This window comes from Akebia trifoliata, chromosome 3 (genome assembly GCF_017979445.1).
Source record: "Akebia trifoliata isolate Shusen 1 chromosome 3, ASM1797944v1, whole genome shotgun sequence".
Classification (NCBI taxonomy): domain Eukaryota; kingdom Viridiplantae; phylum Streptophyta; class Magnoliopsida; order Ranunculales; family Lardizabalaceae; genus Akebia; species Akebia trifoliata.
The window spans coordinates 58,164,800-58,177,991 of record NC_141377.1 but is presented as its reverse complement, the minus strand read 5'-3'; the positions used below and the strand labels follow the sequence as shown (position 1 = coordinate 58,177,991).

The following is a 13,192-nucleotide window of genomic DNA, read 5'->3' as shown; positions in this document are numbered from 1 at the left end:
GGGTTGGGGTTGGGGTTATAGGCGTCAACCTGCCCGTGTAATTTTAAGTATATCAATAATTATTTAACAAATTTTGAAATTACTAATTTTTTTTCTGGAATTCTCTAGAACTTTTTCATAGTACATTTTTTTGTATTAAATTCTATACAATATAAACGGTGTTTATCTTAATATTAATAAATGTTTAAGTTTTAGTTTGGGAAATAAAAAATATTTTCCTTAATAAATTATTTATTTATATTTATATTTTTTTAATCTATTTTTTTCATTAAAAACTAGAAGTATATATTATTTGATTTCTAATATTGGCAAAATGATTCTCAATAAGATTTAAGATTTCACCAAGTAAGACTATTATGTTTTATGTGATAATGAAATATACTTTGTTTAACCAATAATAATAATAATAGTAATATATATATATATATATATATATATATAGGGTCACGTTCCTAAGACTCATATTGCGACACACCGTTTTGTCTTATATGGGCAAAAATGTTTGGAATGAGCTGATTTTTTGTGAGGATGATTTCTGTGATGAGGGGATCATCCTGGCAAAAAATCATCCCATTCCAAAACTTCTAACCCCATCAAAATTGATTTACAAAAATTGGACGGTCTACACTTTTTCAACAAAAATTGGACGGTCTAGAAGTTTCATAATGAGCTGATTTTTGGCAAGGATGATCTCCTCACCATAGACATCATCCTTACAAAAAATCAGCCCATTCCAAATATTTTTGCCCATATAAGACAAAACGGTGTGTGTGTGAGTCGCAATATGAGTCTTCGGAACGCTGTTCATATATATATATATATATATGTTTTCTCATATAGGGGGCGGTTGAAGGGCCATATGAGAAAACATATGAAAAAACTTTCGTTTTTCAAAATAAGAGTTAGAGGTTTTGGATTGAGCTGATTTTTTGCAGGGATGGTCACTATGATGAAAAGATCATCCTCACAAAAAATCAGCTCAATCAGAAACTTCTAAATCCATCAAAAGTGATTTACAAATTAGTGATAAAAATTGGTAAAAAATCGACAGTTCACATTCTAAATCACTTTTAATGGGGTTAGAAGTTTCAGATTGGGTTGATTTTTTTTTTTTTTTTGATGATCTTCCCATCATAGAGATCATTCTCACAAAAAATCAGCTCAATCCAAAATTTCTAACTCATATTTTAAAATTTTATTAAAAACGAAAGTTTTTACATATGTTTTCTCATATGGCCCTTGAACCTGACCCATATATATATATATATTTATTATGTTGAAAAAGACAAAATTCTATGAACTTCGAACTTTATTTCAAAAAAAGGTTATATTTCACCATCGAGCTTAGTTTACGATTGTGTGACCTTATTTTTATTAATAATATTTTATTTTTTGTGATGAAAATAGAACTTATGTTATCCAATAAATATTAGAATTTTATTAAATAAGTAATATATGGGTTGAGTTTGAGTTTGGTAAATTTTCATAATACACTTATCTCAACACGACCCGACTCGATCCATTGCCACCCATACTATTGAGGGATTCTGAAAAGAATAATGTTGAAGTGACCTCAAGTTTGGACCTCACATCGCACACCTTGACGCAAAAGTGTATGGAAATCATAGATTCTTTCCTCGAGATACAAGTGAAAAAGTATCTATTGTTCCTATCCACTGTCACGTCAAGATCTGCGATATGAAGTCCAATCTTGAGGTCACTCCAGAACGATTCTTCTAAAAAAATCTTGATACTTTCAATGTTTTGAGATCAAATGTTTGTTTTTTGTCTTGGTCAAAATCATAAGGTTTAGGTTGAAATATGTCGCTTTTGACAATTTGGCATATTGCGGCACTCTTATCCTTTTATTTTAGTGAACATTGGATTAACGGACAAAATCAAATATCATTCACAAATAATTTTTCTTTTTATTTTTAAAAAGGGTGATTAAGACATACCCCCCAACTTTCAATCTCTTTCTCGATCATTCTCTCTCAATCCAATCTCTTTAGTTCTCAAAAAATTCATTTTCACTGAGTAGAAACCCAAATCCAAGAACTTCTTTGGACAAGAAGAAGAAGAAAGGAGAATGTGGGTTGTGGTCACTAAAAAAACTCAATGTTTAATGCAATATAAGGTCTCTCTTATCTTTCTTCTTCTCATCTTGAAACAAATGCCTCTTACAAGAGGCGTTCACTCTCCTTAAATGGGTAGGTTAAGAAGGCAAAATAAGGGAATAAATTTGAATAAGAGATTTGAACAAAAACATCCCGAAGGGTTTATAATCATCAAGATAAATTAAAATGACGTGGACAAGACAAGTTGTCTCAGACGAATCAACTTGTTTTTGTACGAGATAAACCTTTTAACTCGACTTATAATGATTGATTGAAATATATTCAAATTAAAATACTTATAATTTTTAGATAAAATAAGGTGGATTAGAAGATGTTTAGTCGTAAATTCATGTTTTATTTATATAATAAATATTTATTATTTAATTTTTTTAAATAAAAATCTATAAAATACCAATTGACTCAGCTGAGATATTCAAAATATTTTTATCTCGTGAGATGATGTGAATGTTGAGACACCTTGTATATCCTTACTGATGTTGAACGAGACCAAGATGACTCAGACGAGATTTAAAATCATGAACATACCTCCTCTCAAAAGTACGAACAAATTTAGATATTCAACTCAGATAGTTGATTCTTAATCCCAACTTCCGCATATCTTCCACCAATTGACAATTATAACTGGATTAAGTGTCAACTTTGCTGAGTTGGTTAGAGTGAATAAATGTTGATATCATGATTTGGGTTCAAAACCTATCTAGAAAAAAACTTTAAACTGGTATGCCACTTCAAAATTTTGAAGTAACCTTCTCCATTGGATTACGTGTGGCCTTATTAAGGAGGTATTCCAAAATTTTGAGGAAAATATTGGGATGTGAAATAAATTCAAAACACCACGTGTCTTGTGACAATGAGGTTTCTTCAAAGTGATCTCGCCTTCATCTACTCAGCATTGACAATTAATCTTGCTTACCCAGGTGTCATAGCTAACCAAATACTTCTAGAAATGTGTACAAGCTCGTACTGAAAGACTTAATCTTACTTATTATACTTTCATAAGCGAGAATTTTCTCACTATCTAAAAGTTGAAGTTGATAGGAGTCATTGATGCTTTTCAACAAGATATGAATGAAAAAGCATTTACGATCGTACACACTTCCTCATCAAGAAAGTGAGATATGAGGTACAATCTTGAGTTCACTCTAACACTACTCTTTTAATTTTATTCATTTTTTCAAAAATGCCTTTTATTTTATTGAGTTTTCTCTTCTACCTCATTTATTTTTTTTATATTACTTATCCTCTTCTCTTTTTTTCAATAATACATCATCAATTTTATTGTCTTTCCTCTTCTTTTATTTTAACTGCAAAACAGATACATTCATTTATAGACAAATTACTAGAAATTTCAAGTAATAATATAATGCCCCCTTTTGACATAAGTCCCGTCATAGAACCGTAGATCATTTATCTCGCGATACACAAGAAAATAATTCTACCTATCTCAGGACAAATGATCTACTGTTGTGTGAGGGGGGCGTAAGAAAGTCATTGTTCTCTACATTTAGGAAAATTGTGACTGCGTAAACTACTTGTCTCCACTGTCAGTGAAGAGAACCAACCAACCAGGTAACTAACAAAAACTAACTAATCAGCTCTTCCAATCCTCAAGTCCAATGGCTATTATGGCTGCAGAGACTCCTCATCCTTAAACTCTTCGGAACCAAACTTAAAACCCTAAAACAATGGATTCCATCAAAACCCCTTTCCTATCTACTACTTGCCCCCATTCCCTCCAAACCATATCATCCCCAAAACCTCACAAAAACCCTAAAACCACCATCCTCTGTTCCATCACTCCAGACCCTTGGACTCTCAGTGATGGAAACAAAAACAGAAAATCAAACCCATTCAGAAAACCCCCTAAAAAACCCCTCTCCGATGACAATGCTCGCCGTATAATCAAGGCGAAAGCTCAGTACCTCAGTGTACTGAGAAGGAACCAAGGTTCCCATGCCCAGACACCCAAATGGATTCGAAGAACACCCGAACAGATGGCTCAGTATTTGGAGGATGATAGGGATGGACACTTGTATGGGAAACATGTGGTTGCGGCAATTCGGATTGTTCGGAATCTGTCGACCAAGGCTGAAGGGTCGTATAATATGAGGGAGGTGATGGGTTCTTTTGTTACAAAGATGACGTTCCGAGAGATGTGTGTAGTGTTGAAGGAGCAGAAGGGGTGGCGACAAGTCCGCGATTTCTTCGCTTGGATGAAATTGCAGGTATAATTAAATAAACAATTTTGGAGTTGTGGGTAATGTTTTCGTCGATATGTTCAATTTTGCTCTGTTTGTGAAAACTGATGAGAAATTATGAGTATTTTTTATTTTTATTTTTTATGAATGAAATGATAAGTAATTGAACTGGTTTCAATTGGGTATTTGATATTTTGTAGATATTGTATGTAGAATTTTTATTGCAGGTATAAGTAAATTGAATTTAGGAGATGTGAGTAATGTTTTCTTCGATATGTTCAATTTTTTTCTGTATGTTGAAAACTGATGAGAAATGATAAGTAATTGAACTGGTTTCAATTGGGCATTTGATAATTTTTAGATATTGAGTGTAGAATTTTTATTTGCAGAGTTCTCCTCTTTTCCTCCCTTTTCTGCGGAGAGGGCCCATTCTCTTTTATACTGCAATAAGAAGTTGACAAATAATGGTGTCAAAGTTAGTTTGATTTGTGATGCTTTTCATTGATTCATTTTTCAATGCTTCTGGAGCATTATCCTCTTTAATTTGTACCAAAACACTCCTCATTGGAGCCATTATTTATTTGCTCATTCTATGAACATGTTTTTCGTGATTGCCCAACATTTGGCTCCATAAAACAACGCTTCTAGAGTGTTATCCTCTTTAATTTGTACCAAAACACTCCTCATTGGTGCCATTATTTCTTTGCTCATTCTATGAACATGTTTTTTGTGATTGCCCAACTTTTGGCTCCATAAAACATGGTCAGTCACATGGGTGTCTAGTAAAATTTTCTCTCTAATTTGAGTGCTATATGTTGGTCACATGATACTCCACAAATATTTCCCTATTTTAATCACCCAAGACTAATTTTATGAGTCGCGTTCTCATCAATCTCTCCATCTTTTTTTGGATAATTAAACCTAAATAGTAGAAGTATTGCATTGGGGTAATTTTGAATCATCTTTTTGATAAATGTGTATTTCTGAATCAGGTAAACCTAGATGACCAAGTTAATTAATGCAAGTGGTTATTCATTATTGAGGAACAGTTTTCTGGTACGACAATCCAAACCTTATCATGGAATGCCATAGTATTTTTTTCCCATTTGGGGGGGGGGGGGGGGGGGGGGTTGATGTGGCCAATCTAGACTGTCCTTCGGGTATATGATCCTTGGATTTTTTACGTCGATAGCGCCACATGACAGCATTCTATTGAAAAAAATTTAGGGGAGTAGCTGAGATTGCAAAATTCATGGATCCCTTCAGCAAAAAGAGTTAATGAGAAAAATGAGAACATAATATTAACTATGGTTCGGTAACTTGAGATAGTTTGGGCATGTACAATGAAAGCCAATAGCAGCACTAGTTAGAGTGCTTTTTTGCAGGTTAATACTCTGAAAGGGCAAGTGGAAGGCTTGGAATGACTTGGATTAGGGAAATAAGAAAAGATCTATTGGTATTTGGGAAAAGGTGGGGATGATGTTTTGCTGTAGTTGGATCTCTTTCTTGCTTTAGTTTGGTGGAAAGAGTTACTTTTAAAAGTAGTATTTTTAATAGGCCACAATAGGAGGCCATTTACCAGTTTCAAGGATGTTTCTATTGAATTTTGGTCTAATGTGGCAAGTTGTTGAAAGATGAGTTCAAGCATTATTTATTGAGTTATTCAGTTTCCCATGGAAAGTGATGAGAAATAAGCAGTTGCGATACCCATTTTGTGGAATTTTATTATCTTATGGAATTCTTTGTGGACTTGATTTTGCATGAAAAATGGTTTAATAAAAAATATAATATTTCAAGCATTTTTTATTTTTATTTTCCTGAAGCTGAATACTTGGTTTTATTATGTCAAATACTGGAAAAAAAAGTGTGGTTAAAAGATAGAGTTGACTTGCATGTTCATGTCATCTATATATATCATAAAACTGGTTACAACAAGTTCCTTTTGAATGCAGTTATGCTATAGGCCCAGCGTAATTGTCTACACAATTGTTCTGCGTATATATGGTCAAGTTGGGAAGATCAAGCTTGCTGAACAGACCTTCTTGGAAATGCTGGAGGCAGGTTGTGAGCCGGATGAAGTTGCTTGTGGGACCATGCTATGTGCCTATGCTAGATGGGGACGCCATAAAGCTTTATTGTCATTTTATTCTGCCGTGCAAGAGCGGGGGGTCATACCCTCTGTTGCAGTGTTCAATTTTATGATCTCGTCTTTGCAAAAGAAATCTCTGCACAGAGAGGTTCTTAAGCTATGGAGGAAAATGGTGGCTTCAGAGGTGGGCCCCAATCATTTCACTTACACGATTGTCATCTGCTCAATTGCCAAGGAGGGTCTTGTCGAGGAGGCCTTTGGGATATTTAATGAAATGAAGAAGTCCGGATTCGTCCCTGAAGAGGTGACTTATAGCCTTCTCATCAGCTTGAGTGCCAAACATGGTAACCGGGACGAAGCATTGAAGCTTTATGAAGAAATGAAATCTTGTGGAATTGTTCCGAGTAATTACACTTGTGCTTCAATTCTAACTATACATTACAAAAATGGGGACTATGGGAAAGCCCTATCCCTCTTCTCCACGATGGAAAAATATAAAATTGCCGTAGATGAAGTAATCTATGGATTGCTCATTCGGATATATGGAAAAATCGGCCTATATGAAGATGCACGAAAAACTTTTGAAGAAATTGAGAAATTAGGCATTCTTAAAAATGAGAAAACGTATGTAACAATGGCACAAGTCCACGTTAATGCCGGGAATTTTAAGGAAGCTTTAAATGTTCTAGAGCTTATGAGGTCTCGAGACATTTGGTTCTCAAGATTTGCATATATAGTCTTACTTCAGTGTTATACTATGAAGGAAGATTTGCAGTCCGCAGAAGTTACGTTTCAGATTTTATCCAAGACTGGACTTCCAGATGCGGCTTCGTGTAAAGGCCTGCTTAATTTGTATACGAGATTGGGTTTTCTGGAGAAGGCCAAGGCTTTCATTGTTCAGATGAGGAAAGATCAAGTACAATTTGACGAAGACCTTTACAAGATGGTCATGAAAGTATATTGCAAAGAGGGAATGTTAAGAGAGGCAGAAGCATTAACAGAAGAGGTGGAAAAAATTACGTCGGATAGTAAGTTCATTCAGACATGTTTAATGGCTATGCATGGAGAATCGAAGAGGCTTGAGAAAGATGAGGAAATGTTCAAACCCTTCGACCAACCTGACACTATGGCTCTGGAAATGTTTCTTAATCTGTATTTGGTGGTTGGTGATTCTAGTAAGACCGAACGAACTCTGAAATACTTGCTAAAGATTACTGGTGGTTTGTCAGTAGCCAGCCAACTCATCAGCAAATTTGTTAGGGAAGGCAAGAAACATATAATGTGTATTTTACCCAATTTTTCCATCTCTATTTGGTGACGAACAAAGACTTTTATTGAATAAGCTAAATAGGAAAAGATTCTGCCTCAATAGAATCTTTCTCACCGACGAGGGCCCAAAAAGTCCAGTACTTGAACTTCTTCCATTATACCTCTTCTATCAATGCAAGTAACGGAATTTATTTGTAGTTTTGACATGACCATGGTTTAAAATATCGGTATGTATCGGTCAATACGTATCGGTATCTGCCAATACCAATACGAAACATCGACCCCAAAACATTGAATGTTTCAGGAATGTATTGTTTTCTATCGAATGTGTCGGCTGATACCATATCGATTTTTTTGTTAACTGAAACATTCAATTGATGTGGTATTTTAAACCATGAGCATGACTTCAGTTTTTCTCGAGGATTGACAACCATTCTCATTACAGGTGATACAATTAAAGCGAAATCTCTCTATGATCAAGTAATGAAGCTAGGCTACAGACCTGAGGATTCGGCAATTGCTTCTATGATTAGTTCATATGGGAGGCTTCAGCATCTGAAACAAGCCCAGGAAGTCTTTATGGCAGTTGCAGATTCTTCCACATCTGTGAAACCTATATATAGCTCTTTGATTGAAGTATATGCCAAGTGTAGTAAACTGGAGGAGGCACACTGGATTTATGAAGAAATGGTCGAGAAAGGACATGATCTGGATGCTGTTACGATCAGCAAACTCGTGAATGCTTTGACTACTTATAGTATGTTTACCAAACATTGAATAGGGAGCACTGGTGAATACTTTCATTTTTATTAGAAGCATTAGGCTATGAAGCCATGGTTTAACATGCACGACCTTAATTTTTGGTCTACTCATATTTGTTGCATATATTTTGCCAAAGTATGTATCTACGTAATAGCAGAATAACTTCCTCTTTGTACAATAAAGAGGGAGACAAATAAAAAAGGGGATATAAAATTTTGATAAGAACTAGTTCATCGAAATAGAATATTTCAGAGGAATTAGGTTGGGAAAAATTTAATATCATGTGTATCCCTTTTATTTTCAAACAAATACCAATGTCTTCAAATTGAACTTGTAGTACATAGATAATTCATAACCCATTATAAATATACCTCATTCACTCTATAACTTTTTTGCCATCTACATTCTAATTAAGAATTTTTTTTTTATTTTTTATGTTTTATCTATTGAGGTGTTTGTAGCCGTAAAAATAAATTATTTATTAACCTCAATAATTAGAACTTCTGCCCACTTATATATATATGGGACAGGATCGCCAGCCAACTATATAGCCAACATGTTTTGAAAATATGGGTTAGAAGTTTTGGAATGCACTGATTTTTGGTGAGGATCGTCTCTATGGCAAGGAGATCATCCTCACCAAAAAATCATCCCATTCTGAAACTTCTAACCCAATCAAAACTGTTTACAAAAAAGGGACTCTTCTTGTTCTTCAACTTGTAAACTGGGGTTAGAAATTTTAGAATAGGCTGATTTTTGGTGAGGATGATCTCCTCACCATAGAGATGATCCTCACAAAAAATCAGCCCATTCTGAAACTTCTAACCCATATAAGACAAAACATGTTGGCTATATAGTTGGTTAGCAAACCTGACCCTATATATATAATAAGACACAACGGTGGATTCCACTCCAGCTATAATTATGGGTATTAACGTCCCATTCTAGCTACAATGGATTGAGGCCACACTATCCCACTTTATTACTTTTCCTTTTCACCCCCTTCAACTTTATTGTCTTTCCTCTTCTCCCCCTCTATTCAATAATATCCATCCAATTTTACTGTCTTTCCTCTTTTTACCCCTATAAATTTACTATCTTTCTTCTTTTACCCCTTCAACCCCAAAGAGGATGCACACGCGCACTCAATCACACATTAAATATAATTAAGTAATAAGTACGACCCTTGATGAAATTTTGTTCAGTTACCGGATGTATATAGTCCTTGCTTTAGTCTGTTATATCTTATGTTGATCATGAATAACTGAAACCCCAGGTAAACATCAAGAGGCAGAGAACATTATTCGTAAAAGTTTTCAAGAAGGGAAGGAGCTTGATACTGTGGCATACAATACCTTTATCAAGGCAATGCTGGAAGCAGGTTGATGGACCGTTTGCTCTTCTTAAAATTTCAATCGGCAGAAGAAAGCTCGAAATGACACATTTGATAGCATGCTTATGTTGCAGGTAAATTGCACTTTGCCGGCAGCATTTACGATCGTATGCTGTCCTTGGGAGTTGCGCCATCAATTCAAACATATAACACCATGATTAGGTAAGAAGTTGATATGTCTTTGCTCTTTGACAAGGAAAAAAAAGAATGGGAAAAAGTACTCATTATGAATGTTAATCAAGGAGGTTTCATTTCTTTTGTCCATTCTGATGATATATATATCTATTGTTTTTGTTGGTTAAATGGGTGTAGCGTGTATGGCCGAGGTCGAAAGTTGGACAAGGCTATAGAGATGTTTAACATGGCGCACAACTTGGGTGTCTCTTTGGATGAAAAGACTTATACTAACATGATTAGCTATTATGGGAAGGCTGGTAATAGTCTATGGAACCTGGACATTCCATTTTTTTAAATTTTGGCCACGCTAAACACCTGTTTTGTGCTGATATGCTGGACATATTTGAGCAAATCTTAGTACTTCTATGTGGTTGAATTAAGGGTCAGATTATAGTTGGCTTTCAATTAAAAAAAGTCTTAGGCATTTTTTATTTTTCTCAACTACCATAATATCATTTTTTCTTTTAATTGGTGCCTAGGTATACTCGCCAAGTTTAAGAATTAATCTCCGGACATATCCCCTAATCTCATAATTTTAATGTACTTTTGCAGGTAAGGTTCAAGAGGCTTCCCTTTTGTTCATCAAAATGCAGGAAGAAGGAATAAAACCTGGGAAGGTATGCACATTAAAGTTTTTGTTTTTTTATTTGATGGTAAGTTGGACTTGAACCCACGACCTTAAAGTTGCTTTGCAAAGTTTCAAACCAACTGAGCTATGGGTCCAAGACCTATGCACATTAATATATGGGACTTCTTAGGTTGAGACAAAAATTCAGTTGCAAATTTGTTTTGGGAGTCAGGTTATCTCATAATGCTCCTAAATTTGACTAGTTTGTTGAGTGTTGTGTTATCTTCCTCCGGTCCCGGGTGTCACGTGCTCACGTATTGTGCCCTAATTCGACCCGTGTCCCCTCTTATATTCATAGGTACGCCTTCTCCATCAGATCAGTCTTTTGGAGTAGTTGGTTGGTTAACATGGTATCAGAGCGCTAGTTTCATATAGGTCACGGGTTCGAGTCTCCTTGAGAGAATTTCCACCCTAAAATTCCCCCCCTTCACCTATGAAACTGACCATTACCCATAAATTCCACGAATTGGATGATCCTGACCATTCCATTATTTTCGATGTCCATATTATTGGCAGGTTAGCTACAATATAATGATCAACATATATTCTACTGTGGGACTTGATCATGAAGCGGAGAAGCTTTTCCAAGCAATGCAGAGAGATGGTTGCTCTCCCGATTCCTTCACCTACCTAGCTCTTGTTCGAGCTTATGCAGAGACCCAAAAATACTCAAAAGCAGAGGAAACCATTAGTTCTATGCAGAAAGAAGGGGTTTGCCCTTCGTGTGCTCATCTTAACTACCTAATATTTGCTTTTACAAAAGCAGGACTGATTGAGGATGCCGAAAGGGTTTATACAAAACTCACAGGAGCTGGTCTAAGTCCTGACCTAGCATGTTATCAGACAATGCTGAGGGGATATCTGGACTACGGGCTTGTGGACAAAGGCATTTTGTTCTTTGAACAGATACATGAATCCGTGAAAACAGATAGATTTATTATGAGTGCAGCTGTTCATCTTTACAAGTCCGCAGGCGAAGAGCTCAAATCTGGACGTGTTTTGGATTCCATGAATGGGTTGGGGGTCCAATTCTTGAATAATTTAGAAGTCGGATCCAAGATTGAAGTATCTTGAGATGTGACTTATCTGAAGTATTATGAGATAGGGAGATAAGATCGTGGAGATTTAGTATATGATGCTCCTAAAAGGATCTAAGACGAAGAAACCCGTTAAGTGATGTGGGGACAATGCTTTTCCCGCCACTCATATTTAGTGGAAGCGGTGATGCAGTTGAAGGTGCAGCTGCTACCGAGGCAATAGCAGTGGTGAGGTGAGACTGCCCATGTTTTGTGCGTGCTGGTGGACGTTTTCTCGGTCCAGACTATCTGAGCTCCAATCCTTTCGTTGACCGAATTTTGTGTAAGCGCGCTGAAGATTATGTATGGTGTTGCAGGATTTAGTCTGCCTGATCCATCTAAGGAATGAGTTTAAATCCTACCAAGAAGACTCTTCAATTAGCCTGAAAAGCAGCAGCAAGTGATCAAGACCTGCAATCAGGTTGTGTTGAGGACTATGGCCCAATCCAAAGAGTGAGAATGTTTTGTTTACTTTTTGATAGATAAAGATATTTATTCATGAAAAGGTAAAGATGAAGGAAACTGACCTATAATTTACATACCAATACCACCATCTAAATAGAAAATCTTCAAAAATATTCCTCTAAAATCAGAAAATACTATAGCCTAATAAAAGAGAAAACCCACAATAGTGGTTATGATCTCTTGGCTAAGTGGTCTTAGTACGTAAAGAGGATCATGGCGGTCTTAGTTCGTTAACTTTGTTCTCTTAGTATATATGGATATTTGTGGTTCATGATTTTACTTTAATGAAATAAAATTTGGATGAGAAATGCGCAAACAAGGCTGATTCATAGTCCTAGTTAAAAGGAATGTAGCAACATAGGAACTTCATTTGTTAAACAGAACCAAATAAGACTTTGATGATGATGATGTTGAACTGGCATTAAAAGTTTATGATCAAGATACATTGTTTTTTCGTTGGACCGACTCTTCATCGATTTTGAGTTTTACCTCACCAAATATATTCACAATTTCTTTAAAACTGAAACATTAATTTATAAGAAGCTTAATGATATATTAAAAGTTCACAACAATTTTATGAGAATTAGCAATTGCTTTCCATAATCTATGTTGTTGTTATTATTATTATTTTGATGAACCGTAGACCCTACAAGTAGTGGTGAGGCAATTGGCTTCTTAGAGCACGACATGGTCCAAACCATGCATATCAGGCAAGACGGAAAAATCCGTGTGAGAGGCCAACCGGGGTTGTCTTGAATTCAACGCCTGGTGATTTTTTTATTTATTTATTTGTTATTATTATTATTTAAAAGAAATTGCGTCAACAAATAATGTGTCGTGTATCATGCAAGGCCTTTAACACAAAATCACCACAAGCAAATTGTGTGCAAGAAATAGGAGAAACAACTTGAGAACCATTTTTTATTCTCCATCATTTTGTTTTTTATTATGAAAACATCAGGTGGGTAATCCAAAGCAAATGATCACCGTATTCTAG

General features: G+C 35.4%; 1 protein-coding gene across 2 annotated transcripts; it reads left to right on the top strand.

Moving 5' to 3' along the window:
• The first annotated feature begins 3,638 nt into the window (after positions 1-3,638).
• EMB976 (Tetratricopeptide repeat (TPR)-like superfamily protein) lies at positions 3,639-12,275 on the top strand. 2 transcript variants are annotated; one of them, XM_086437329.1, is made up of 9 exons: positions 4,238-4,363; positions 5,329-5,392; positions 6,289-7,690; positions 8,140-8,451; positions 9,733-9,837; positions 9,924-10,011; positions 10,162-10,283; positions 10,579-10,643; positions 11,171-12,275. In XM_086437329.1, exons 2-9 carry the CDS (start codon positions 5,339-5,341, stop codon positions 11,726-11,728), a joined length of 2,706 nt encoding a protein of 901 aa, XP_086293455.1. In that variant the 5' UTR covers positions 4,238-4,363; positions 5,329-5,338; the 3' UTR covers positions 11,729-12,275. The 2 variants fall into 2 exon arrangements, with proteins under 2 accessions (XP_086293454.1, XP_086293455.1); XM_086437328.1 differs by lacking the exon at positions 5,329-5,392 and having other exon boundaries at positions 3,639-4,363.
• Positions 12,276-13,192: the final 917 nt, after the last annotated feature.